This window comes from Rissa tridactyla, chromosome 8 (genome assembly GCF_028500815.1).
Source record: "Rissa tridactyla isolate bRisTri1 chromosome 8, bRisTri1.patW.cur.20221130, whole genome shotgun sequence".
Lineage (NCBI taxonomy): Eukaryota > Metazoa > Chordata > Aves > Charadriiformes > Laridae > Rissa > Rissa tridactyla.
In genome coordinates, this window is record NC_071473.1 from 52,524,959 (window position 1) to 52,551,184 (window position 26,226).

General features: G+C 52.8%; 1 protein-coding gene across 4 annotated transcripts; it reads right to left on the minus strand.

The window, feature by feature from the left end:
- Positions 1-456: 456 nt before the first annotated feature.
- KANK4 (KN motif and ankyrin repeat domains 4) lies at positions 457-25,589 on the minus strand. 4 transcript variants are annotated; one of them, XM_054212634.1, is made up of 11 exons: positions 17,347-19,270; positions 13,655-13,835; positions 13,482-13,564; positions 10,186-12,105; positions 9,201-9,312; positions 7,534-7,779; positions 6,852-6,939; positions 6,221-6,440; positions 4,705-4,847; positions 3,549-3,749; positions 457-2,641 (listed from the first exon to the last, which is right to left on the minus strand). In XM_054212634.1, the coding sequence occupies exons 3-11, from the start codon at positions 13,495-13,497 to the stop codon at positions 2,540-2,542; spliced, it is 3,048 nt and encodes a 1,015-aa protein (XP_054068609.1). In that variant the 5' UTR covers positions 13,498-13,564; positions 13,655-13,835; positions 17,347-19,270; the 3' UTR covers positions 457-2,539. The 4 variants fall into 4 exon arrangements, with proteins under 4 accessions (XP_054068609.1, XP_054068608.1, XP_054068607.1 ...); XM_054212633.1 differs by lacking the exon at positions 13,655-13,835 and adding an exon at positions 16,979-17,080; XM_054212632.1 differs by having other exon boundaries at positions 16,979-19,270.
- Between the last annotated feature and the right edge of the window lie 637 nt (positions 25,590-26,226).

Consider the following 26,226-nt stretch of genomic DNA (forward strand, 5'->3'; position numbering starts at 1 on the left):
CCCCTCCCTCTGGGAAGCAGCGAGAGGCAGAGTGAAATTCCTCCCCGCAAGCGCCGCTCCAGAGCCGGCCGGGAAAAAAAATAAACCTCAGTGAAAATTGTCACAAAATGGTATTATGGCTGGTTTTGTTTGCAGCCGGGGCCTGGCGGCGATGCGATGGGTGCTCACGCTGGCTCCGGGTGCTGCGTGCTCAGGACCCAGGGATGCAAATTGGGGGAATTTCTGCACAAAAAAAAAAAAAAAAAAAAAAAAAACCCAAACCAAACACCTCACCCTGTCTGTGCGGTGATCCGGGATCTGGGACCTCAGAAACGGCTGATTTAATGACGTGCACGTACATGCGGTCACCACGGGCTGTCCTTCCCTGCCTGTCTGTCCGTCTGTCTGTCCATCAGAGCATCCCTGCTGCCAGGAGAGCACCGCGGCCATGGGAACAGGCACGGGAGCGAACGCCGGTCAAGGTTTCACTCCAGTTTATTTATACAGAAAGGAGGTAACTCCATTTTGGGACAGGGTTTAAAAAACAAACAAAAAAAAAACCCAAAAAAACCCCCAACAAACAAACAAACAAAAAGGCAGCTAGACATTTCAGACATTTGAGATGGTGAGGGCTTCCAAATAATAACATGAAGAAAGGAAAGAAACCGGAGGCAGGCAGCAGATTTCAGTGGAAAACAGGAGGCGGGGGCTGCCCTCCCCTTCCCGCAGGGCAGCAAGTGTTCCCGAGCCGAGGACAGGGGCTCTCGGAAAGGGCTTTGCCACGTATTGCAAGTACAAAGGAAGGGGAAAAGGCAGGTCAAGTGACACCATCATGGTGGGAACTGACATACAAGCAACCAAAGTAGCCCAGGATTAACTTCTGCTTAGTAACAAACACACAACAGCAATTAGTTAACAAGGGAGATTTGCTTTTAGGGATGGCAAGTAGCTCTGCGTTTACGATGTTACCGCAGAATCACAGAATCTTCATGGTTGGAAAGGACCCTTAAGATCATCGAGTCCAACCAAACAACCTACAATCTCTGCCCTCTGCCACCAGAGCATGCCCTGAAGTGCCACATCTGGACGTTTCTTAAACACCTCTAGGGATGGTGGCTCAACCCCCTCCCTGGGCAGGCTGTTCCGGGGCCTGACCACTCTTTCAGTAAAGTCATTCCTCCTAATATCTAACCTAAACGTCCCCTGCCGCAGCTTCAGACCATTTCCTCTGGTCCTGTCATTCTTCCCCTGGGAGAAGAGGCCAACCCCCACCTCTCTCCACCCTCCTTTCAGGGAGTTGTGGAGGGCAATGAGGTCTCCCCTCAGCCTCCTCTTCTCCAAGCTAAACATGCCCAGCTCCCTCAGCCTCTCCTCGTATGACCTGGTCATATATGACCACACATCAGCTCAACTGGTGATGGCATCCAAGTCCACGAAAGCCTACAGAGATGCAGCACAGCCTCAGGAAATGGCTTTTCTTGGTACACGGCGATTTAATGTCAGCATAAAGGTGTTTGGAAAAGCGGGGCCTGTGCCCTCCCTCCCTCTTTGGCAGCAGCAGAGGGATTAAAGAGAAAAAAACTCTGCCCCGTGTAGGACTTGAGCCGATGCTGGACCAACCCTGTGGGGGAGGCCCTGGCACCGGCCGACTCCAGCAGCTAAATCATGGCACGGCTTTACCTGGGAGCCATTTGGGCATCTCGAAGTTGAGCACGGGGGAAAGCAGAGAGCAGGTACTTGCCCAAAAAGCATCTGGCAGCAAAGTCGCGCCACGAAACTCTTGGGACAACGTTAGCCCATCCTGGGATGGGAATCTGTTGTGATCTTCTCGTGTCGTGCTCGGGAGAACCCGATGGGCCCCACTGTGCCTGAGCGGCGTACGCGTGGATGCACGGTGCATGTCAATGGGCTGAGCTTCCCCGTTAGCTCAAACTTAATTAGAAAAAAATAAGAGCCATATGGTAATTCTGAATAGAGGCAAAACAATGTCTGTGCGTTTGGGTCTGGTATACTCAAATATTTTCCTAGAGCGTTAATTTTTAATTCTTACATCAGACCCACATAAGCAAACACAAATAGGATTTTATACTTTACATAATCCATCCAGCTTGTGTTTGTTGTTACATATACCGAATAATCGCTGCCTGCCGCTACGTACAAAAGAGCTAATAATAAATATTAGGCCACAAACTTACAAGTTAAATGAGCTATAGTTAAGTAGTCAATTAAAAGGACAACCATAATATAAGGTTACAAAAGACTAAGTATTGCTTTTCTAATGTGCTTTTCTCCTTCGTTTCGGCGGCTCACCTGCCAAATCTATACGAGGATGAGCGTATAGGAGAGCTCGGAGTCATTGGTGGCAATGTGCGTAGATTAGGGGGGTGTAAGCAGGCTTAATGAGGAGAATTAGCCATGGGGAATGTCTGCAGATAACTGACAGGGTTCATCCCCCCCGTATGTACGGAAACCTGTGATATTGGCCCCAGCCGCCCAGAGGGCTGTACAAGAAGGAGCTGTTTGTTCCCTGCTCCCCGTCCCGGTTCCTCCTCCCCCTGGGTCACGCCGAGAGGGACGGGCTCTGCTTGGCGTGGGCTTGCAGGAGCGCGGCGATGTCCCCCCGGGCAGCGCGCTGGGCCAGCGACAGGGCCGAGTTACCACCCTGCGGGGAGGGAGAAGGCAAAGACGTTACCGCCCGGGTCCCTGCATCTCGCCCCGGTGACACACGTAATCCACCCGGCTCCATCCCCGACCCCCGCCACTTCTTGGCCCACCATGGCCAAGGGAGGCTGTTGCCAACCTGCCCGCTGGCAGTGAGTTTTCCTCCACTCTCCAGCGAGCCGTTGGCCAGGATTGCTTTGCACCCAGACATTTACCCCCAAAACTTCCTTCCCTGCAGCTCATCCCTCATTAAAATGACCCGCCGTCCTGCAAACCTCCTCACGGTGTTTTGTGTCTTAACCTCAACTGCACAAAACGCACCCTGCCCATGCCTTCCCTTGGTCCCGGTGCCGTCCCGCATGTCTTAGTCATGCGGGACTAATACAAGTTGCAGTTTAATTAGAAAATAGTTGCACAACCATAGTCGCGGCCACCGTGGCCTGTCGCCATGAGCCCACATGGGAGGAGATTCCCACCAGCCGGACGCGCTGCTCCCAGCCCCATCCCGTCCCACGCGTATCCCCAGAGAGGCGTCCGTTCTCAGGGGAGAGTTAATTGCTGCCAATTTCCTGGAGCTGAAGCTCTGCTGATTGTTCCAGATGTCCAGAATTTTTTATTTTTTTTTTTTTTTAGCTTTACACTGGGTTGGGCTTTCCCCCCCCCGGTGCTCCTGCCCATCCTACAGCTGGGATGTGGGATGTTGCCGTGGCCACCCCGCACGCTGCACAGCAAGCACCGAAAACAGGGGTGCTTTCCCCAAAGTGATCCCCTGATTAGAAATTGGACCAAAATTGTACTTCTTCGCTTAAAAACCACCACCCGGGGATTGCTGCCTGTAAAGCATGAGCTTTCCCTGCCTGGTGGGTGTGAGGTTGTGTATGGGACCGAGCCCGGTGCCGGAGCCTCACCTTGTCCGTCAACGCAACCTGGCAGCCGGGCTGGGCCAAGAGGAGCCGGACGATGTCGGCGTTGCCAAGCCGGCAGGCCACCATCAGGGCCGTCGTCCCCTCCTCGTCCTGCAGGTTGACGTCGGCCTGGCAGGAGAGGAGGGCTCGCACCATGTCGTCCCGCTCGTGGCTGACCCCCAGCATCAGGGCGGTCTGGCCTCCCTGCAACCGCAGAGGGAAAGGCTCAACACCCCTCGCCCACTGCCTCCCACGGTCCTGCTCAGTCAGAACGTAATCTAATAATAATAATGAATGTTATTATTGCATAAATATAATAAGATTGCACATTATTGTTGCATAGTACATATATCATAATAATTCATATTATTATTATTGCATATTTTTGTTAAATAACACTGGGGCTCGTCAGCAGGTATTGCAAGAGATACCCACTCTCTTGCACCACGGCCACGTGGAGGGGCTCCGCAGCAGCACGGCCAAACCGCCCGGCGCCCAGCTGCCACCAAAGGTCCCCCTGACCCTCCTGGGCAGTTTAACTTAGGTCTAGACTCACTTTTACAGCTGTTTGGAAGACAAGATGGATGAGGGCGCTGCCACCTCTGAGACCAAATGAGTGACTGATGGATGAACAACCGCTCACCAGCAAAGCTGGGGGTCCCATACCCCGGGGTCCACCCCGCACTGCTCCTCCCTGGTGTCACTTCTTCAGACTTTGACTTTTTAGCTCACACAAGTTACTTTGGAAAATTTTCAGCCTTCCTTTTGTCTCTTCATTTGATTGAGCTCCTGCGTCCCTTCGCGGGGAGCTGGTGGGTGGCCACGCTGCAGTTTAGCTGAGGTTGCTTTTGTAACTCTTGGGAAACAGCAACTCCAACCCAAGGTCTACCACCGGGTCTCAGCCTGGCGCTGCACATGCAGTGTAAGGAACCTGAATGATATCCCCCCCACCCTGAGGTCTCTATGGGGGCATGACGATGCCACAGCCTGAACTGGCATCGCACAACGATGACTGCAAACAGGAGGCAACGAGCTCAGCAGGAGGCACTTTGCAGACGCCTTTGCCAAATTCATACCCGCTGCCCCCTGCCACGCCGTGCCACGATCCCATGTGGGGCCACGCTCGGTTTTCAGAGCGAGCAGAGCGACGGGGACGCACCTGGGCGGCTCGCAGGTTGACGTCCCCCTCCTTCAGCAGCTTCATCACCACCTCCATGTCCTCGCCCGTCTCGGCAGTTGCCAGCGGGGTGAGCATCACCGCCGTGTAGCCGGCACGGTTCTGCAGGTCCAGGCGGCACACACCTGGCGGGCGATGCACCGTGCCGGGGAAGGGGTCGGCCCCACGAGGAATCAGATGGGGAGAGACGAGCAAACGGGAGGCAAAGAGGGAATTATAAAACACGCAGCCTCGTCTTCCCAGAAACAGGAGTTTCCATAATTATATTGAGATTTATCTGCACTAAATCTAGTCTCGTAAGCACAGCATTAAAAGATGTTTGGTGCTACGCATTGCTACAGTTAATTACAATTAACTTTTGCTAAAGTCAACTCAATTAACTTTGAACACCATAACCAAAAAAAAAAAAAAAGGCGAGGATAACTAATGCCATGGGCATTACAATAACGAGCCCTGTCTGACGGGCTGGGGCTCGGCTCCTTGTCCCGGGGACCCGGCCACCTCGGGCACTCGGTGGCAGGAGGGGACAAACCCCACGGCTCCCCACTGGTCTGCGGCAACAATCGGGTTATAGATGTGTATGATAATCTGCCATTTCCCTAACATTTAACAGATTGTCTGGCCCGTGGGAGAAGGCCAAAGTGCCTCTATTCTTGCTGAGCACGCGTGCGTTTTTCCCCTGTACAAGCTCCGCTGAGATTTTTCTTCCTTTGCAACACGAGCTGAAAGTTCAACGGTTTAGAATGGAGTTTTCCTTCAGCGCTGTGGGGTTTGTTACGCTCTCAGGGGGTCTGATCCTCCAGCTCCGAGCCATGATGTGGGATTTGCTGCTACAAGAAGCTGGGGGAGCCACCCCATCCCAGCTGGACCAGGGCCATGAGAGACAGCCCTTGGCCACGGGGACTCTGAGCTCCCTGCAAAATCAGACTGCAAAGTCCTCAAGATGCGTCAGGGCCCCGAGGGCACTAACGAGCCTTAATGTCCCTGAGGAGCCTCAGCTGGGACCCCCGCCCACAGCCATGGGCCCAGGGATTGGCTATGGGGGAGGATGCTGGTCTTCAGATCAACCACATCTCCTGGGTGGACCTTGGCCCTACACTTGTCCCTTCAATGGACCTTGGCCTCATGCTTGTATCTGGGATGAACCTTGGCCCCACACTTGTCCCTTGGATGGACCCTGGCCCCCCATTTGTATCCTGAATGGACCTTGGCCCCATGCTTATCTACTAGATGGCTCCCTTGCACGTAGGTTGTACTTGGTCCCCAGCCCCACCTCTGTCCCATCTCCTTTTGCTCCTCACTGAACTCCCTGGGAGGACCCTGGACCTCATTCACTGTTTGCCAGGTCTGGGACTCCCAGATGGACCCTCATTACTGGGCTCTGCACACTGTGGTCATTCCCTGTGGGACCGTGCCCCATGGGCAAGAGCGACATAAAGTAACCTCCACACCCATACCCAACAAAAGCCATGGTCGAGCAGAGAGTGGCTGTTCCTACCTGTGTCCAGCAGGAGCTTTGCAATTGGGAAGTTGGAGTGGGAAACGCTGTAGTGAAGAGCTGTGTTGCCATTCCTGTCAGCCAGGTTCACCACCATCTCCAGGAGCTGGGGCTGGATGGTCCCCAGCGCCTTGAGATACGCTGCGACCACCTCCGGGCTGGAAGACTTGCGGCTCGACACCCGGAACCACTCCTGGCAGACGGTGCTCAGGATGTGCCGCTGAAAACACCAAGGTCTACACCGTTACTACACCGTTAGTCATCCTGCAAACCAGTTGCTGTCCCCGCTCCTTGCCCTCCGCCACTTCGTCCTGCGCTCTGGCATCACCCACCCGGTATTTAGCTTGTGGGTTTGGGATTACTGCTGTAACATAAGGGGGAAAGGAATTTCCTGTGGGAACTTGAATGAGTAAGCAGAGAAAGCCTTCATCTTTTTTTTTTTTTTTTTTCCCCCTTTTCCTTTCTTTTTGGCTACTCCAAAACTGACTCAGAGGACATCTCGTCCCCCTCCCAACGCTGTCCATGACATGGTAGGGCACAGGCTGCAACACACTGTGAGGATAATCTTATCCATTAAACGTAACAGAGAGGGGGGAACCACGTATGAAATGGCATTGAAAATTATCTGTACCAGATGCTTGTCGCTGGTGGTGCTGAGTTCTGAGAGGTGCTGGCTGAGTAGCTGGCAGTCGGCAAGGAAATCTTCAGAGGGTTTCCATCTAACAGGAAAATACTTTTGTAAATCCATCATGAGACAGACCTTGCAGGAGGTACTGAAGCAGGAAGCAGAACGTGCAGTTTAGGTCAACACTTATTTAAGTGCTTAACTTTATGGACACAAGTTGTCTCATTGACTTGACACAGATTTTTTTTTTTTTGGTACAAAGTTAAGCGCTCCAAATAAGTGTTTAAGTCCACGCTCCCAGATCTGTATGGTCAACTTCATCTTTTGCAAGAAATCTTAAAGTGGAAAAAAAACCAAAAAACGACTTATTCCTGAATCTGCAAAGAACTTTACTTAGAAACTTTACTTGAGAGGGGAGAAATGAGCTAATTCTCACCAAATATGACTCACTCCACCTTCTTCCACAGTCACACGTAGGGCCTGAATCAATCCCCATTAGATTCTGTAGTATCTCAAAAAACACTTAGCTCTTTAAAGCCTTTTCCCATGTCTACAGAGGTCAGCAGCTGCTTTTCCACCGAGCAGATGAAGCACCAAAACCCAGCCCTGTGGGAGCGACTGAACGCAGCGCTGCGTGTCCTGTACTTTCAGAAATGAGATGGAAAGCACGATCTGGGTTTCTGGTTACCTGTCAGCCTTGTGCTGAGGGCAAGGCGCTGCTTCTGCCAATGGCTCCTGCAGGTCATCATCCTCATGTCTCTCCTGCGAGGAGGTCCCCGACGAAGCCCCCTCGCTTTCATCTCCAGCTTTCACCTGTGTGGGCTCCAAATCATCAGCTCTTCTCTCCGTCTCGCTCTCCGCATCCCCGTCCGACGGGCTGTCTTCACAACTTGTGTCTTCACTACTTGTGTCTTCACTTGAAGTCGTTTCGTAGCTATTTGAGGACACCACATGTTATTCACTCCTTCCCCATCCGCAGCCGCAGGGCCTGACCAAGACTCATTGAAGACACCCACTGACTCCAATGGGCCTTGGATGAAGCCCGGAGTGATACGCAAGTTAAAAGGTTAGAGCCACAGCCAAACTTGGGGTTAGTCTTTTTTTTTTTTTTTTTTTTTGGCTTCTTAAGCCAGCAGGAGCGTGATAGAAGCAGTGAATTAGCAGCAGGCAAGGTTACTTCAGGGACTACTCAGTTGGTTTGGAGGGATGTCCATGGCACAAGCCCCAACGTGGCCAGGCAAGGGCTGCGAGCCCCCTCCCTGCTGGGAGCTGCTGGCAGGCAGATGGGGAGCCAGGAGAAACACGGACCCTGTGGCAAGGTGGGACAGGCGGCTTGTCGGCAACCTTGAGGACCACTAGACAAAACCTGCATTTGCAGCTCCAGTACGGACCCGAGTCCACCATTGAAGCAGCCCTGCTAGAGAGACCTCTCTTCTGGTTGCCCAAAAACATCAATAACAAGAACATCTTCCATGACACAGAACATTTCACTGTGAGGGACCCCAAAACTTTTCTCAAACTAGTTGAGATTCCTCTACTCGCTACAGGTTGTACCCATTTCAGCGACTGTTGGTAGAAGAAGCTCTACACAACAAGAGTGAGTAACACCTCATGAACCCAACAGCAGTAGCTATCGAGCTGGGAAGTCAGAGAAGCCTACGTCAGCAGAAACCAGCATCCAAACTTGCACACATAGCTGTTTGCCCAGTGAAGGGACAGTGAAATGCCTCCTGCCCTCTTTGTGCCAGCACACGTACTCCTCGGTAGGAGACGTGCCGGTGCGGCTCTTAGAGATGCATCAACAGCACACGTCGTTGTATCTAGTTAGCTCAACAGCCAAAGAGTGTTAGAGATTGGATACACAGGGAACTGGGTGTTGGAGCACAACCTAAACTACGGGTCTCCTTCAGCCCGAGGTAATTCCTTATTTACTGAAATAGTCTTTTCTCAGTCCCTGAACCAATGTTTGTTGGCTGTCGCTGGAGCGTGGAGGCAGGTTAGTGGCAGCGTGCCCACCCAGGCAATGCTGAGCTCCTCCAAAACCCACCAAAAATTAGTGGGAATCTTCCCACGGACCCAGCCGGGTTTTGGATGAAGCCCCAAGAGATGGGTGTGCAGAGAGTGTCGGTCCCCAGGGCGTCCCTCGCTGCGCTGAAAACACCAACCTCTTTTCTACAGGGTTACTTACAGGTTATCAGGGCTGGATTAAAGAAGGGAGAAAAGAGGCTCCATTTCAAATGGCCTTTTAATCAAGAGGTTTGGAGGGGAAAGGGGGGGAAAAAAGAATGACTTCTTCAGCGACACAGAGGACATCACATGTTAAAAGGCAGTTTTATCTTCTGAACGGATGCTTACCCACCATTTACCCCAACAAACTGAAGATTCTTTTTGGTCCCATTGCCTCCTGCATGGAAACCATAACCTTTCTTTTTCATGATAGATTTAAGACTTGTGGTTGGAGAGATTTCTAGCAAAATACAAAATAATAGATTAATTAAGCAGATGTGCCATAATTATCCATGATTATTCCCAACATCTAGCATCAAACTACAAATCATAACCGTAAGCACCTTAGTTCATCTTAGGACATGTTTTTTATGTCTTGCAAAACTACTGATGCACCTGGCCACAATCTGAACCTGCCCTGCTTCCTTTAAAATACAGGAGCAAACATCTCCAAGTGACTGAGAATACAAAGGAAGTGACTGGGAATTATATATGCGTCCTATAAATATAAGTAGGCTTCACTTTGGCAATAATGTTTTTTTATTTTTTTTCAATCCTCACACGTATTGCTTATAAGTAATAGGTCACTTATCCACTTGCAAGCCCCCCCGACAGTGAACAGGCAGCCTTCGGTTTTGGATTCTCATCTTCATATAAGCTAAAATTATTTTAGCTGACCGGCTGTGAGTGGGGACAGGCCTTTCCCCAGCCTCGTTGCTCAGTTACCTTGAATTGGTTTTGGTTCTGGTGACCTTCATGCTGATTTACCCCAGATGAGCACGAGTCCTAGATCCTCGCAAATTGAGATGTCCAATCCAACTAAGAAAAATGGTTATTTGATGGAATGGCCACAAGTACGGCCACTTTTGGAAGCTGATCCTGCGTATAGCTTTATCAGCTCCTACGTGGTTTCGTTTGCTTTTTTTATTTAAGATCACATAGTTTATGATGTGCAGAGATTTGCCTTTCTCATACCTGTTTAGGAGGGGCCGTTTCTGATCTGACTGACACTAATTATACCAGTGAGCTCCGCTGCATCACCCCTGCTCAACACTTGAATAAATGGGAAGAAATTTGGCCCGCACATGTTGAAACCTATGCCAATATTATTTACCCAACTGTTGATAGTGTGTGTTCGAATTCTCCTTATCCGCGGGCCCTTGCGTAGAGTAGGCAGACAGCAACGAGTTTAAGGAATTAACTAATTGGTTCTGTATGGAGCTGAGCTTGGAGGCCGGCTGTTTAATAGCGCTCGCTAGCTCGGGGTAGCCATGCTCCAAACACAGCCACTGCTCCTGCAAAAGCTCCTGGATTTTTTTTACGTATTGGCCGATGGGGTCAACAGCAGGGAGATCCTCGTGGTCAGGGGGACCCTCTTCTTCCAGCCCATCTCGAGGTTTAGCTTCGCCAAAGCCCGCCTTGTTTTCTCCTGTGTTTGAACCAATTCTTGTTCCTCGAGAGCCTTCTGCAGTCACTGCGTGAGCAGCGAGACTCTGGGTATCGTAGTTATTCCTGTGGTTCTGATTGTCATCGCTGAGGTGCTCGTCAATCTTCAGCTGGGTGAAGCACGGTGCGTGAAGGCCAGCCTCGATGGTGGCTTCACCAAAATGTCCGGGTCCCTCTCCACCGACACCACTGCAAGCCTCTGCCAGTCCCTGATCTCTCCGAGCACCCGGCGCATTCATGTTGTCTGCTCTGTGGACACTGCATCCTATGGATTTGGTGGAGATGGGGATATTTACATTGATGCCTTTATCATGGACTTGCTTGGCCCCGGTTACCTGCGAGAGGTCGGTGTTCACCGCGGCATCGTAGCACTGCAAAGCCCTGCTGCTCTGCTTGGCACCTTCCATGGTTTCCCGGCACAGCTTCTCTTCCAGCTGAGCTTTGGAGCTGGCCAGTAACTTAATGCTTTTCTCCTTCTCCTTGATTTCATGATCCTGCTGCTCCAGCACTGCCCTGATCCGCTCAAGTTCCTCCTTCTTCTTGCTCAGCTGCTCCTCCAGAGCAGCAACCTGCAGCTTCAGTGCGGCAACCCCGCCGGGCTCTCCGGCATCACCAGGCTGAGGACCACGGCTCTCCTTGTTCTCTCCAGCCCGGACACTCCCCTCCTCAGCTTCCTTCAGCACGTTCGGAGTGATTTCACTCACACTTAACTCCCCTTCCCCAGGGTTTGTGTTCTCCTCTGTGAGCTGGAGGGCACCCGGTGACGCTGGTTCACCCCTGTCCAAGGCAGAGCGACCGCTGGCGTCGGCAGCATCGCCCTCCTCGCCTCCGCTCTCCATCACCACCTGCAGCTGCGGCACGGCGGGATGCTGGCTCTGCCACAGGGGCTGCACCTGCACCAGCCCCGGGCTGCCTCCACTGGGATGCTCCTTCTGCCCCAAGGAGACATCTTGCTCCGAGCTCATCTCCCGGGGAAGATTTAACACGATGCCATCGGAGCCGGGGCGAAACGTGGTTTCGGAGCCACCCTGCTCGCGGCAGGGCTGGGGAGGTGGCCGGAGGGGCGAGGGCACCCGTCCGTCCCCCGGCGGGGGCTGGCCGGGCGGCAGGGCAGCCGGCATGCTGGAGGCTCGCAGTAGCTGCGGCCGCCCCCAGAGCTCGTCCTCCTGCCTCCCCAGCTCCGCCTGCCGCCACGTCTCCGCCAAAAGGGCTTTTCTCCGGTAACTCGGCTCATCGGCCATGGGAAGGGTCAGCTCGTTGGGCAGGAGGGGACGGGGGGTGTCCTCCGCCCCCAGGGACGCCTTGCGCTGGGGGAAGGAGCAGGTCGCCGTCCAGCTCTTGGTGGGGGCGGACACGCACCCCCGGGAGCCGTTCTCGGGCAGGCTGAAGTTTCGGGGCAGGGTGCTGAATTTCGGCTGCTTGGCTTTCCGGTGGATGTGAACCCTCCTGATGGTGTGCCCCTTCTCGATGTCATCCACATACTTCAGGAAGTCCAGGTCCAGGTGGAAGCCGTACGGCGTCTCCACGGAGTAGGGGAGGCTGCGGGGCTGCTCCTGCTCCCCATCGGGTTTGGGTGGCTGGCCGTTTGCTGAAACAACCCAAAGAAAAGAGACGATTGAATTTTGAAGACAAAAAGAAAAAAAATTAACAAAAAAAAATGTTTAGAGCAGGGGAAAAATGTTACTGCTTTTTTTCTCTCAGTTTTGGGCAGGCGGGGGGCTGCACTCCGTCACTGCGGAGGCTCGTGGTGAAGCTGCGCAGAGACGCAGCAACGCATGCAAAGGTCCGGTCTGATTTTCCGGAGGTCAATCAGGTAATTGTTGCACTGAGGAAGCTGAAAATTTGCTGAAATCTTGGCTCTAATTGGCAATTAAGCAAACAGCAGGTTTTGCAGGCAGAGCTACGTGTCTGTGTCAGTATAAAAAGCTGCCTGATGTACAATAAATCCAGCTCGAAAAACAGAGGTGGAACCCATCTGTGACAATTACATTTCTCAAGGCTTTGCGTTTGGTTTTACCTTTCCGGAGGCTGTGCGCGCCAAGCAGGAAAATCATTGCATTGTTTCATCTGCAAATACCGGGTCACAAATTATTCCTTGAAAATGATGAATGCAGCACCGGGCAGCGGCCGGGCCTGGGCAGCGCCAGCCAGGGCTGCTTTACACAGCCGCAGCCATGCGAAACACGTGCCTTCCCAAGGTGACCGGCCGCACGGCACCGAGCACGGCTTTTAATTGAGGAAAAATCGCCGCGAAATGCGTGACAGCGTGTTTGCCCACCCAGCTGTCGCAGGCAAACCGCACGGCTCCGGGTTTAACACAGCTCCGCGCAGCCCGAGGCTCCTGGTTTAACGCAACTTCATACAGTCAGATCCAGCCTGCAAAACTCCACAGCCCCTAAATTTCAGCTTTGAGGGTCGAAATAGTTAAACCCCCACATCACTGCTCGTGGTTTGGGCTGCTTTGCGCCTCTGAGCAAACAAGCCGTGCTCCTCGAGGAGGAGGAGGAGGAGGAGTGGCTGGACCAGGTCTCACGGCTGCTCCCTCTCTCTCCATCCTGGTGCAGCACCCGCGCGGGGACCGGGAGAACTTGGCACAGAGCATCACCGAGATGCAGCCGCCTTTCTGCTGGGAAGCGGCACGTGAAAGTCAGAGGAATTACAGAGGGAAAACGTCACGTAGGGTAATAGGGCACACGGGGAAAGCCCAGCCGGTAGGAGCAGAGATCTGTCCTGCCCACGCACCGCAGAGGACGGGAGGACAAATAGGGGCTGAACAGAGAGCTGCGACCACGTTTTTTCTGCGGTTTAGGAAGTCTGCATAATACATGAACGACGCATTTTTCATCTCCTGGCCCTAGCGCATATCTATAGAAAACAGGTTATTTACAGTAAGGAAATTACTCCAGGTTGGGTGCTTTTTTTCAAGAAACAAATGAGCAAACAAACATCCCGTAGCCTTCGTACCATCTGTCTTCTCCATGGTGTGGTCTAATTGGGCCGTCAGTTAACCATCCTCTGATGAGCTAGGGCAGATGAGTCACTTCACCCTTGGAACAAAGAAACAGATACTTTTAATTAAAAAATAATAAAAAAAAAAAGTTGAATCATGCAAACTTAATTTCTCCTTAAAGCCTTACACTTCTCCACAGGCCACCACCCTCCCATTCCCCAAATTCTGCAGCCCGACTGTGTCTGCTAAGCATTTTCAAGCTGCTTAAATCAATAGCTCCTTCTCCAGTGGCAACAACTCCTGCTTCACAGACACGTCCCAGGTAGCTGGTTCTTACAAAACACCCCCTGCATTACAGATGGTTTCGACTGCAAAAGAGAAAGGAGAGATGTTTAGGATAATTTCTACTGGGCTTGAGATAGACGGCACAGGGACTCTTCCTTGACTCCTGTAAGCTGGTATATCCAACATCACATCACATCTCTGAAAACAGCAAGGGCTATAAACCATACACAGAAATGACTGGTTTGTCACTTTTTTTTTTTTTTTAAACCATAACAACCAAAGATTCAAAATTTATGTTAAATATTGTTCAAACAAAACCCATTATTTGAGAGTACATCCATACCATTATCACAGAATCACAGAATTTCAGGGCTTGGAAGGAACCTCTGGAGATCACCTAGTCCAACCCCCTGCCAGAGCAGGGTCACCCAGAGCAGGTGTCACAGGAACGCGTCCAGGCGGGTTTGGAATGTCTCCAGAGCTGGAGACTCCACCACCTCTCTGGGCAGCCTGTGCCAGGGCTCTGCCATCCTCACAGGAAAGAAGTTCCTCCTCATGTTTAGGTGGAACTTCCTATGCTCAAGTTTGTGCCTGTTACCTCTTGTCCTGTCCCCGGGCACCACTGAAAAGAGCCTGGCCCCATCCTCCTGACACCCACCCTTGAAGTATTGATAAGTGTTGATAAGGTCCCCGCTCAGTCATCTTTTTTCCAGACTGAAGAGACCCAAATCCCTCAGCCTTTCTTCATAAGAGAGGTGTTCCAGTCCCCTCATCATCTTGGTAGCCCTTTGCTGTCCCCTCTCCAGCAGTTCCCTGTCCTTGAACCGGGGAGCCCAGAACTGGACCCAGCACTCCAGATGCAGCCTCACCAAGGCAGAGCAGAAGGGAGGATGACCTCCCTCCACCTGCTGGCCACACTCTTCTTGGTGCACCCTGGGATGCCATTGGCCTTCTTGGCCACAAGGGCACATTGCTGGCCTTTTATATATAAAGACCCTTCACCAAACTGCACTAAAATACAGACAAATTGCTATCATATCAGGGAAGATCTTCAGGCAGAGATCCAACACAGCCTACATCATGAAACATCCAGCCTGGACTGTATTGCCCTCCAGCTCTTTCCCATCATGGGCACGTGGGTGAGACCCTCCTAGAGCATGAGAAGAGATTAAGGCTGGGAACAACCCTGAGAAGTCCTGGGTGAAGCTCGTCTCCTCCATGCCCTTTAGAAAGACACAGGGAGGAGGCTGGCAAGGGCGAAGGAGGTTGAGGCACCTGGACGTCACTGTAGGAGGTGTCCTGACTTGCATGAGAAGGGCAACGTTGCTCAGAGTGAGAAGGTCTGGTTTTTAATTTCTGTTACAGGGAAAAAGTGAGGGTTTCTTGGAGAGCAGGTTGCTTGTTTAGGATTTTCCTTCAAGTATCTAATTCGGTTCCTGGACAGAGATGGTCCCACAGCAGCTTATCAGGCAAGGTAACTGGCTATGCCGTACGGATTAGGATATACAGAGGTGCTGCTGTTATTGTCTTCTAGAAGAACTGGCATGACATGGTTTAACTACAACAAAGACCAATGGGAAAAAGAAGCCAAATCCTGCAGCATTGTTACCATAGGACAGATACTTTGAAAGATGAAAACCTTTTAAAGAAACAGTTAGTTCTGTCAATCAGGTAGACACATTTATGGTCAATATATAGCCCCGATGGAAAGTTGGGAGGGTCCCAACCCAAGGAGAACATCAAAACTCTCAAAAGCGCCTCCAGGGTCGGTATGTTCTTGACGCTCATGTGGCCAGATGGCAACACCGATGCCTGCCCAATGCCATGCGAGCTTCTGAAACACCTTGACGAGCAGCCTCCTGACACGCTCTCCAACTAACTGCACTTCTATAAAGGGAAATTTCTTCTGTCTCCTCCTGCCAATAAACAGCACATGCCAAAACGAACGCTAAACTCCTTCTCAAATGTTTTCTTTTAAATTTTCCAATTACAGTCAATTACGGATCTCAGCTACAGCCTGACCAGCTATGCTTCACGCTTCTAGGTCATATATTTAGAAGGTGGGGCGGGGGGCAGGGCCAGTGAATAGGATGCTTTTTAATATCTAGATAATTACAGCTATTTGGTTCATTTATGAGCTGGCTGGGTCCCAACTCTGCGGCCCAAATTGATAACATGACTTCTCTCATTTGACCAATCTACTTCAAAATCGCCTCGTAAAGGGATGCTGAATGTACCCTACCAGCTTGCTGATGTTCTCCCGGCCCACCCCCAGGCCGGGGCAGCTCGGGCATGGGTCGGATGGCTTTGAGCCAAAACCGCGGCTCCTTGGACCCCACGGGTGCTGTCCCATGCCTGTCCCTAACAAAAATGAGATAAAAAAATAAAGTGATCTGGCAGAAGCAGCGTACCTGTACACCCAGTGTCCGGCTCACAACCCAGGGCAGGGCAGTACTTTTAGGTGGGTCTCCATCCTGCTAATACCTGTCACGCTGACCCTCTGTCGGGCTCTATATTTGCTGAGTTATCCTCTACCGAATAAAATTGAAGAATACTTATTTTCCTCCCCAGGCAGGCGACATCGCCACGCGCGCAGCATTGCTGATTTTTACCTTGAATGAAATCGCATGGCTTTTCTCAAGGCAGGAATAAATACGTACGGAAATGGAAATCTAGAAGGCGAATATGTGAGAAGGCAACAGAACAGAGCGAAGAGGTTTTATCCCCTGGGGGAGCCCATTTGCAGAGACAGTTTACTGTCTTTTTAACTAGCCTGGTCTCAAACACTGGCTCTTTACAGTCACATTTTAACCCCTCTTTTACCCTGTCCCCCTTGCCAGGCAATGTAAGCGTCCTCCCACTCCCCCATCCACCCCAGCCAGCAGAAAGAACCCCAGAAGATTTAAAGAACAAATTAACTGAACCACAAAGACAAATATACATGAATATCATTCTCCGAGAGCATCTTGCTAGGAATTTTAAACTGGAAACATTTAACCCTGTGCCTATAAATAAGAAGACAATTCATCCCTGCTGAGCAGCACGTTAGCACAGTCTCATTAGCTATAACACAACATTTTTTTGCCTGTCGTGTTCTCCTGCACTGCAGCAACGGCTTTAGCACTTCGTGGTGGAAGGAAAAACTCTCGTTACAAAAGCACCTTGTCGTGTTACCTTCTCATGCTCCCACCTACAAGCCCATCGGGGAGCAGAAGCGCTTGCCTACCTCAAAAGCATCTTCTCCCGTGCCCAGAGCCGGCAGCGAAGGGTTCGGAGCCGCAAACGTGCCTTTTCCAGTTGTTAAAAAGTTGGTCAGCTGAGCAGTGACCTTGCTCGGAAAGCAAATACAAGTTTAAAACAAGAAGCACCGAAGAGAGACTAATTTTCTAATAAAGCAGCCCATCACTCTCGTATGACCTTTCCGAGGACAGTTCAAGCCTGCTGTATAAAACGAGCTACTTTCCATAACATAGATAACTTTTCCATAAAACACAAAATGCCAAGTGCTGCTTGGGCTGTCGCCGGGCTGCCTCCCTTATCAGGAAAGATTACTGAAAAGACAGTCAATTATTAACGATACGGTTCGAATTATACCTGATGCTGCAGGCTGCAGCCGGAGCTCGCCCTCCGCATGCTGCACCTCCCAGGCTGAGCGCATTAGTTATTCTGCTGAGCGCCTCTCCCAAGGAAACGCAAGCGGCTGCCGCGATTAAAAGGCGGCATCTTTAGTAGAAGCCGCAGAAGGTCTCAACGTCCAGAATTAATCCCGACAAAGCCCCGTTCCCATGCGCGGAGCAGAGAGCGAGCCCCTCGCCCCTCTACCCTTCTTCCCATAGCTCCAGCCCCTCACGCCGCTCCCATCCATCCGCCGTGTCCCCGGGGGATGCTGAACAGGACTGGGGGATGGCGGGAGGTGGCCATGCGTATCTCTCTGTGCCGCGCCGTGCCCTGGCGGCTGCGAGGAGGGACGGGCAGCCGCTGGGCTCTCGTGGGTGCCGGGGGGGGGACTTGCCAAACAAACCGCTCCAGCCTTTTGCAGCAGGGTTATCAATGCGAACTTCAAATTCGAGGCGTGGGGGCAGCTTGCAGAGCAGACACAGCATGCTTTTGTACGGCTCGGTGACGGGCAGAGAGCCCGTCCCCAGCCCCCGCGCTGGGGTTGCTGTCAGGTATCCCAGATTACTGCACCCCAAGGCTGGCGACAGGGAAAAAACCCCTCAGTCTCTGCACTGAACTCATAACAGCTTCGCGTTTGCTAAAGCAGAAGGGTTCAGACCCTGCCCAGCTCCCCGCAGCCCCTCAGCCGGGCTGTGAACCTCTTCCAGGGACGGGAAAGAAACGCCTGGAAAGCAGAGGCATCCCACTGGGACCTGGGGGCTCTGTCGGGGGCTTTCGCCAGGGACTCGCATCACGGAGCGGCACCGGCACCTTTCTCATCACTTAACAAGCAGCCAAAGCTCTCCTGTTAGCAGGAAAAAACACATTTCATCACTCTCTGCCTGCAGAACAGAGCTGCTGGCAATTCCTGCAGCTCACTGCGCTCCTGCAACCACTACATGTAACTTTAACGGATGAAGTTTGAAGAAAAGCAGAAAAGTTTTGCCTTCGCAGGAAGCGAAATAGCCGGGACATGCACAGCAACAGCGGCACTTTGTCCTTGCTCGCACTCCCCAAGGCACGGATGGGTTAACTTCTTACCCGAGGAATGAAAAATAACCCACCCCCCCCAATTTCAGCAGCCGGTGAAATGCCGCCTTTCCCATTAAATACCGCCTTTCCCACGCGGCTCCAGCATCCCACACCAGACAGGGCCCTGTGGACGGCTTTCTGCTTTCACAAGCAATTACGGAGCTTGGGGTTCAAAACAACCTTAAGAGCACGTTGGCTTATTTTCTGTCGAATTCTTCTGGTTTAGTTACCCTTGTGCGTCTTCTCTGAGCGTATTCTGTTGCTTATGTTCTCTAGACAAAGCAGCACGATAAAAAAAAATACACGTTTCGATATGGCGCTGATTTTGAAGTACACCTAAAAGAATTGTTTCATTTTCCCACTGGAAAGACACAGCAGGAAGCTTTTATTTGGAGCATTTCCTTATTGCAATTACACACACAAGACCTACAGCTTTTCCCAGATGTAATTCCCGTGGGCCTGAAGAAGGTCTTCAAGTCTGTGTCCCCCTAAATAAGCTTTTAATCAGGAACTATGAATGGATGGAGTCTAAACATGCAAATTAATTAATTATGGGCTGGCGGTTGATGGAGCTATGACTGGCTTCTGATAGCTTCGCCCGACGGGGCCAGGCAGGGTGGGAAATGGGGAAGGGTTTCACCTGAGCATGGCCCAAGATCGCCCCACCAGCGTGAGGACGGAGGTCACGACCTAAAATTGCTGCTGCTTTACGTTATACACCAGCTGTCAGGGGGGATTTTGCTCTGCAGGCTGCTCCCGGGGATGACAGGAAACAGACGGCCACGAAACGGCACAAAAACCATCCCATCAGTCCCTGCCACGGCCACCACTGCCTTCTTGGATGCTCACAAGGCCGGCGGGCAAAGCGGCTGCTTTCCTTCCTCTCCCCAGGCTGCAGGAGGGCAGGTTTGGGGTTCACCCACCGCCCCCCGCTCCCCTCCACCACACAGACCTGCACGGACCCAGGGACGGAGCTCACCCCTGGTACCCAAAGGGTTACACCCAAACCTGCTCCATCCAGGCGGTCTGCTCCATTGCACAACAACCAGCCCAGCTATTATTGCAAGTGGACATACCAGGAATAAATATAGCCTCTCGGGGAATATTTGTTGTACGGATTTTTCAATTCTGTTTTCACTGCAAAGGAAGAAAAATAACCCGTTTCCAGTCTGCTGGGGACATCCACACGGGTGGGATCTCCGCTGTGCGGCGGTGGGCTGGGATCGGCTGCCGGCTGGCAGAGGCACGGGAAGGAGTTTCCTTCCAGGAGGAAAAAGAAAGAAGTTTGAAAACTTTGTGGGATTAAATAACTAACTAACTAACTAAAAGCAGTTTAAAGTCCTGGTTTGCATTGCAAGAAGTTGTCATGAGGTTTTATCATAGAATCATAGAACTGTTTGGGTTGGAAGGGACCTTAAAGACGATCCAGTCCCACTCATCTCCCACGAGACCAGGTTGCTCCAAGCCCCATCCAGCCTGGCCTCCAGGGATGGGGCAGCCGCAGCTTCTCTGGACAACCTGGGCCAGGGGCTCACCACCCTCACAGCAAACAATTTCTTCCTGATATCTCATCTAAATCTCCCCTCTTCCAGTTTGAAGCCATTACCCCTCGTCCCATCACTACGTGCCCTTGTAAAAAGTCCCTCCCCAGCTTTCCTGGAGCCCCTTTAGGGCCTGGCAGGGGCTGGAAGGTCTCCCCGGAGCCTTCTCTTCTCCAGGCTGAACCCCCCCAGCTCTCTCAGCCTGTCCCCACAGCAGAGGGGCTCCAGCCCTCCCAGCATCAGACACACGCTGGGCTGGTCCGTGCTGCCTGATGGGGGGCAGAAGGCAGCTGAGCAGACCCAAAATTCAAGCAGGGAGACCAGATGATGCCTGAGCCCCAGTAGCCCGCTGCTCTAAACCCATCCGCATCCAGAAAGGCGAGCTGGTAAGCTGGATGTGTCCCTGCAGCCACGCAGGGCTCGGCGCTGCACTTGCTGGGCAGGCTTCCCCCTGTGTTGGTGTTACCTGGCTGCACGTCCCGAATTGGGGCAGGACCAGATTTGGGGATGCAAAACCAGTCGCTGTATGGGAAGAGCGGCGGTGGCAGAAGCGGCAGGTAAAAAGGTTTGACAAGAAAAAGGATATAAATCTTTAAACCCCTCTGAAAGTGAAACACCACATAATCCAGATGCCTGTTTAAAATTCACCCTCCGTACCAGGGCCAGCGGATGACTTCAGCACGTGGCTTATGGTGACGGGTAGTCTACAGCGCCGTCACCAGCATTTTATCACACCCTCGGCTGTTTGAGACATGACCTGGGAGCTGGAAGCGGTTTGTGCGTGCTCGAGAGGGACGAGCTCCCTCTGCAACCCGTCAGCTCGTGGTTGCACCGGCGGAGAGGTTCAGGCTGGCCTCCCACCCGCTCTGCAAAATTATTTACACGAAGCAGCGGAGGGGCTGGAGCGGGGGGCTGCTCACGTGGAAAACATCCTGGAGGCGTGCGCAGCCTCTCTGGGGCCTGAGAGGGCGGCGGGCTCATGAGAAATCTGAGTAATTAACCCAGCGCCACTTAATAAAGAAGACGATCGCTTTCAGCGTAAGTGTGCAACCCTCATCAGCCAGCGGTACTTAAACAGCCATTTCAGGCATCTTTTCAAATGGCAGTAATAAACTTGTGCGGATACTGATTTTATTAAAGCTGCTTATTGCTGTTTAATAAATGTCATGAGCTTCCTGCCAGCATCTCCATTAGAGACGGGTCAGGACGAGACCTGGAGGTATCAGATATCCAAACTCTCGCCCTCTTTTATGGCTCACCGGGAGGGGAAAACGATCACATTCATCCCCTCCTCTGATAACCTCTTTTCCAACTGACCTTCAGCTCATTCCAGCCACGGTCTTATAAAAGCTTTGGTTGATTCTCTTGATTTTATCCTGTGTCTTGGAAACTGCGGTGTTTCCCCTAAAGTCCCCTTTCCCAGTGCCAGGCGATCAGAAAAACCACCTGAAGCCATGAATCGAAAGCGCTACACAGTCAGACAGCAGACAAAAATCTGAAGTGCCTCATTTCTAATGTTTACTCTTTTTGCCTTAATCCCACAAATTTTGGGGGGTCACACCAGTGAAGGCCTCCTTTCCTTCTGGTCTCTTCCAAGCTGCTCTTTTCCATCTCCTTGACCTTGGGACAGGTCAAGCTTTGCTGCCATGATACTGAATAACTTCCATGTGGTCAAAGAACTTGGCAGCAACTTTATGACAACGGGATTGTCCTTGGCTTGGCCAGGGCTTAGTGCATCCTTGGGGTTCCTGTGCTCATCCCACTCAAGAGCCAAAGCTTTGGCCCAAGCTGGGATGGAAACGTCTCCAATTCCTAAGGAAAAACAGGATCCTTTGGGTGTTTTTGGAAGCTGGGTGTGGAGGTGAACCATCAAACCAAGGGCCTCCTGCTTGCTGGGAAAGGCTCTTCCACCTTGCTCTTGCTTGGCTGCTTGCTGAGACGGGAGATGGATGGGGCAGCGCAGGGAAGGAGGGTGCTGTGCCGTGTCCGACCCCTGGGTGCTCACTGAGAGCTGAAACACCAGAGTTTGTGGGACTGGAAAAACCCACCCTGACACACAAACAGGGACTACTAAACCCACCAGCCTGAGAAATCTCCAAAAAGTGCATTTGTGGTTGCGAAAGCTGACTGTCGATTCGGGATCTGTCCTGTCCATCCCGGGTAAAGGTTTCAGCGTCAACACATGTCCTCTCCTGCTGAAAGCGGGACTTTCAGGTGGTTTTAAGGGCAGCCTTATTCTCTGCATGCCTTTTTTTCTCCTCTTCCCTAGGCAGTCCCCCGTGGAGACACAAGGCCATTTTATATCGATTTCTGGCCTGAGCCAACACGACTTGGATTGATCACATTCACAACATTTTTTAAAACCTCTTCAAACAGGAATACTTCTTTTTCAGGCCACGTGAAGCCACTCTCCATGTTGATTGGGGCCACGGAGGGGATGGACGTGCCGCCTTCCTCCTCTGCCGGTGATTTCCATGTGGCAGCCGGACGCCCTGCAGCCGCGTTTCCCACCCTCTCTCACCCAGATTATGGGGAAGGTTTAGGAAACGGGTGTTTTCCTGCCGTTTTTTGCCCAAGCTCACACAAGCTGGCCGCTGGTGTGTTTTCAGCTTTCTCCCCTGCGCCGAGACTCGTGTTCAACCCCAACGGACAGAGGAACTGGCTGCAACGATGAACTGAAGACAATCACATTTGGAAGATGGGAGCCACTGCACGCGGGTGGGTTTTTCACCATATTTCACGTTTCTCACTCCACCAAATTGTCCACTTTGGCAGTTTATTATCATAATAATGACAATAATTGCTTTTTCATGTGCTGTTCAAACGCTGGGATGTGCAGGACTTGAGGCTTCCCGAGGCACAGCGCCGGAAACATTAATTCCACCGAGGGCTGAAGAAGGAACCCGCCGCGGCCGTTCCTCCCCACCGCGCTCCCCCAGCGCCGGCAGTGTGTGAATGTGCACGGTTGGGGATTTCTGCCCTCAGCCACGGGCTCCTTTGTGACCCTGAGCCGGGGTCAGGGCTTTATTGACCAAAATCTGCATCTCGCTGCTCTTGAGCAAGGCAGAGTCACGTAACCCCTGTCATACAGGGCACTGAATGCAAAATACACTAACTTTCCATATTTACTTTTTTCCCTAACTAATGGGGCCGCGTTCATCCCTGGTGCTGCTCCCAAAGCTTCCTTGAAAAGACCCAAGATTTGATGCATAACACTCGGCGATAAAAATGTGACTTTCAGAATATTTGGCAGCTGTAAAACCGCAGGGGGAGGGACCTGAATCGGCAACGAGCTTGTGAATGAGCTTGTGTTCATCCAACTGCGGTCATCCCGCAGGATCTCAAAACTGCTCCTGATGCGCAGGGTGTTTTGAGACCAAACCTCTCCCTCCCAAAACGCGCCCACGCCGAGGGGCGCAGAGGCTGTTCGACGGGAAGCGACGTCTCACTCCCGCTCGGCAGCAACTAAGTATGGGGGGGGGGGTTATTTCAGTTAGCGGAGGACCAAGGGAGACTTTGTGACACGGAACTGGCTGGCTCCTGCGGGAAGGGGGCTGCCCCAGCACTGCACGAGGGGGTGGTTCCTGCACCCGGGAGACAAAACCTTCTCCGTAACCAGATTTTGCAGAAAGGAGCCAAACGTGGCCCTGGTTTTCCTATTCACAAGCGGTTTGGAAACTGCACCGGCAGACCAACAGCACCCACAGCAGCAACAGGCTCCCCCCCAACTCATCCTCCAGTTGCAGGATTATTTTAACACGTTCATTAACCGATCCCTCCTCAACCACAGACTCCCCGGCCATCTCGCTGTTCATCAGGCTGGCTGTCGCTTCAGCACGTATATTTATTTTTGAAATATTACAGTCGAAGTGACAAACAATCAGTTATAAACCTGAGGTTATGGGCTCCCTCCTCTGATTTACCATTTCAGGAATCATTTAAGAGATCAGCTTTTTCCATTTAGTCCATCCCAAATCAAACAGGAAACACCAAGAAGACTGCAAAACAGGTATGAAGGCAAATGCTGATTATTTTTTACCCTTGTCTCTGCCCTTCGCTGTGGTCCTTATCTTTACACACATGCTGCGTTTTCAGGTGCCCACCGCCTTCGTTTGGGACACACAGCTAAAATATTTAATTTCTGGTTTAGCCTCTGGAGAAAGGAAACCCTTGCCGGTGGTGTCGCATCCCATAGCTGTGAGGAAAATGAGACGACCCCGTACAGTACAGTCCCGCTTCCATCTCTGGACGATGAACATCATACCCACAGCATCCAGACCACGATTTCCCCTGTCCTGAACTTACTTAAGACTCGCATTTGAGGTTATTTAACCCACTTTCTGCCATCACTGATTTTCTCATGGACTATCCAGCCTCTTCTACACAAATCTCAGGCAATGGTCTACCCCGCTGGGGCAGCTCCTTGTTCACACTCACTCTGATTTCCCCCCAAGCAAAGTTAGAGCCCGGCACATCTTTGCCTTAGGCCTGCGAGAAATCACAAATGCAATGCCGGGAGCTGACGAAAGTGCTTGCACAGGGCACGCCTGGTCCCGGCGGAGTTGGGCTGCTCAGAAATGTCCTGGCAGCGGCCGCCGCCGAGGAAAGGCAATGCTGCCTGCGAAGGAGAGGCACTGCCTGTCCCTCCACTCGCTGCCAGACGCGCTGCTGGAGCAGCCCCTCTCTCGGCCCCGCCAGGGATGCACGGACCCGGAGCTCAGCCCCGCTCTGCAGCCGGACCCGACCTGCGGCCGAGCCCCATGAGACACGCGGCTCAGGGAACCTGAGCATCAACCTCGCTAGAGACAGAAATGAGTTACGGCACCAAGAGTTTCTGTGTCCGGACGGCTGGAAAGCCGGCAAGGAAACGGAGAGGCTGGAGGCAGGCGCTGGAGACCGTGCTCGACCACGGAGGCTGGGCTGGGGCTTGTCTGAACCACATCTTCACAGACGGGGAGGGTTTTATGGTTGGGCTTTGAGGCTAAATGCAACTCTGGCTGCTCTGGGACCATGGTGCCTTCTGCCACATTGCCCGGGGTCTGGGGGCCCTTCCCAGCCCTCACAGGGTGACATCCGGGGGCTCTGTCGGGGCTCGGTGCCTTCCTGCCCTCTCCCCGCTGCCCAGCCACACTCCGTGCCTCCATCCTGCACCCAGGGGTGCACTGGAAGCGCTCCCGGCCCGGATGGTTCAGGGCAGCTGCTGCTGCCCCCAGGCAGCACCCGAGGGGCCTGGCACCCCTGAGCACTCTTTGGAGTGCTCCCAGGTGCCCCCTGAGCACCCCCGGCGCACACTCTGCACCACCCTGGAGCACTTTTAAAGCATCCCCCAGAGCATCCCGCACAGCACCCCCCGAGCACCCTCTGAGGCACCCCCGGAGCATCCTCCAGCGCAGCCCCGAGCGTCCACTGCCGCGCCCCCCCCGTACCCTCCCAGCACCCCCCGAGCGCCTCCGGCGCATCCCCGGCGCATCCCTGCCGCGTCCCCCGCTCCCCCCGGCTGCCGGGACCCTCCCGGGCTCCGCGTCCCCCCCCTCCCGGGCCGTACCTGGGCGCGGCGGTCGCAGCGGTGCCGGCGGCCCCGGTGCCTGCGGCGGGCGGGGAGCTGGGACGCGGGGCGGGGCGGGGCGGTGCCGGGGGGGCGGCCCGGGGCAGCGGGGATGGGCGGCGGGAGGGTTCGGCGGCAGCCAAAAGGAGCGGCTGCCGTGGGAGGCCAGAAATCCACTTTTTTTTTTTTTTCCTTGATGTTTTATTTTCTTTTCTTCTGACCGCGGCATTGTGCCCGGGCTCTGCTTTTTTAATGCTCTGTTTGTACTTTTCGAGCTCATCCTGTTTGCACAGATGCAGATCAAGAGGGGTGGAAGGGGAAATCTGCGGGGACGGGCCACGGCCGCAGAACTTGCGCTGTATTTGCACCCGCTGTTCCCCGCTCAGCCCTTCAACGCGGGCCGGTTTACATCGGCCCCTCGTACCTTCATGTGACCACGTGGAAAACGTAAAGAAAATGCAATTTTAGTTTCAGGTTGTGAGCCTACTCGTGTGCCTTACCCCATGTGATTTACGTGCTCATCACCTGCCCGCTGGCAGCATGTCGCTGTAATGACAGCTCTTTTCCAGGCTCTGGGGACAGGCAGAAATCAGTAGTTTGGTGACCTGCAATAATACCTTTAACTTTAGGCGAAGCTGTTGATTTCGCTTGTCTCGAAGACAGAGAGGTGAACCCCGGCCCTGCTCCCGGCTGCGCTGG

What these genes read in the sequence shown, in the direction of transcription:
- KANK4 (XM_054212631.1), bottom strand. An exon ending in CACACACTATCAACAGTTGG is followed by an intron (nt 9,313 to 10,185) that starts GTAAATAATATT and finishes GTATTTTGCTAG; the next exon opens with AAATCTCTCCAACCACAAGT. An exon ending in TCAACCTGCGAGCCGCCCAG is followed by an intron (nt 3,750 to 4,704) that starts GTGCGTCCCCGT and finishes CTGCGGTTGCAG; the next exon opens with GGAGGCCAGACCGCCCTGAT.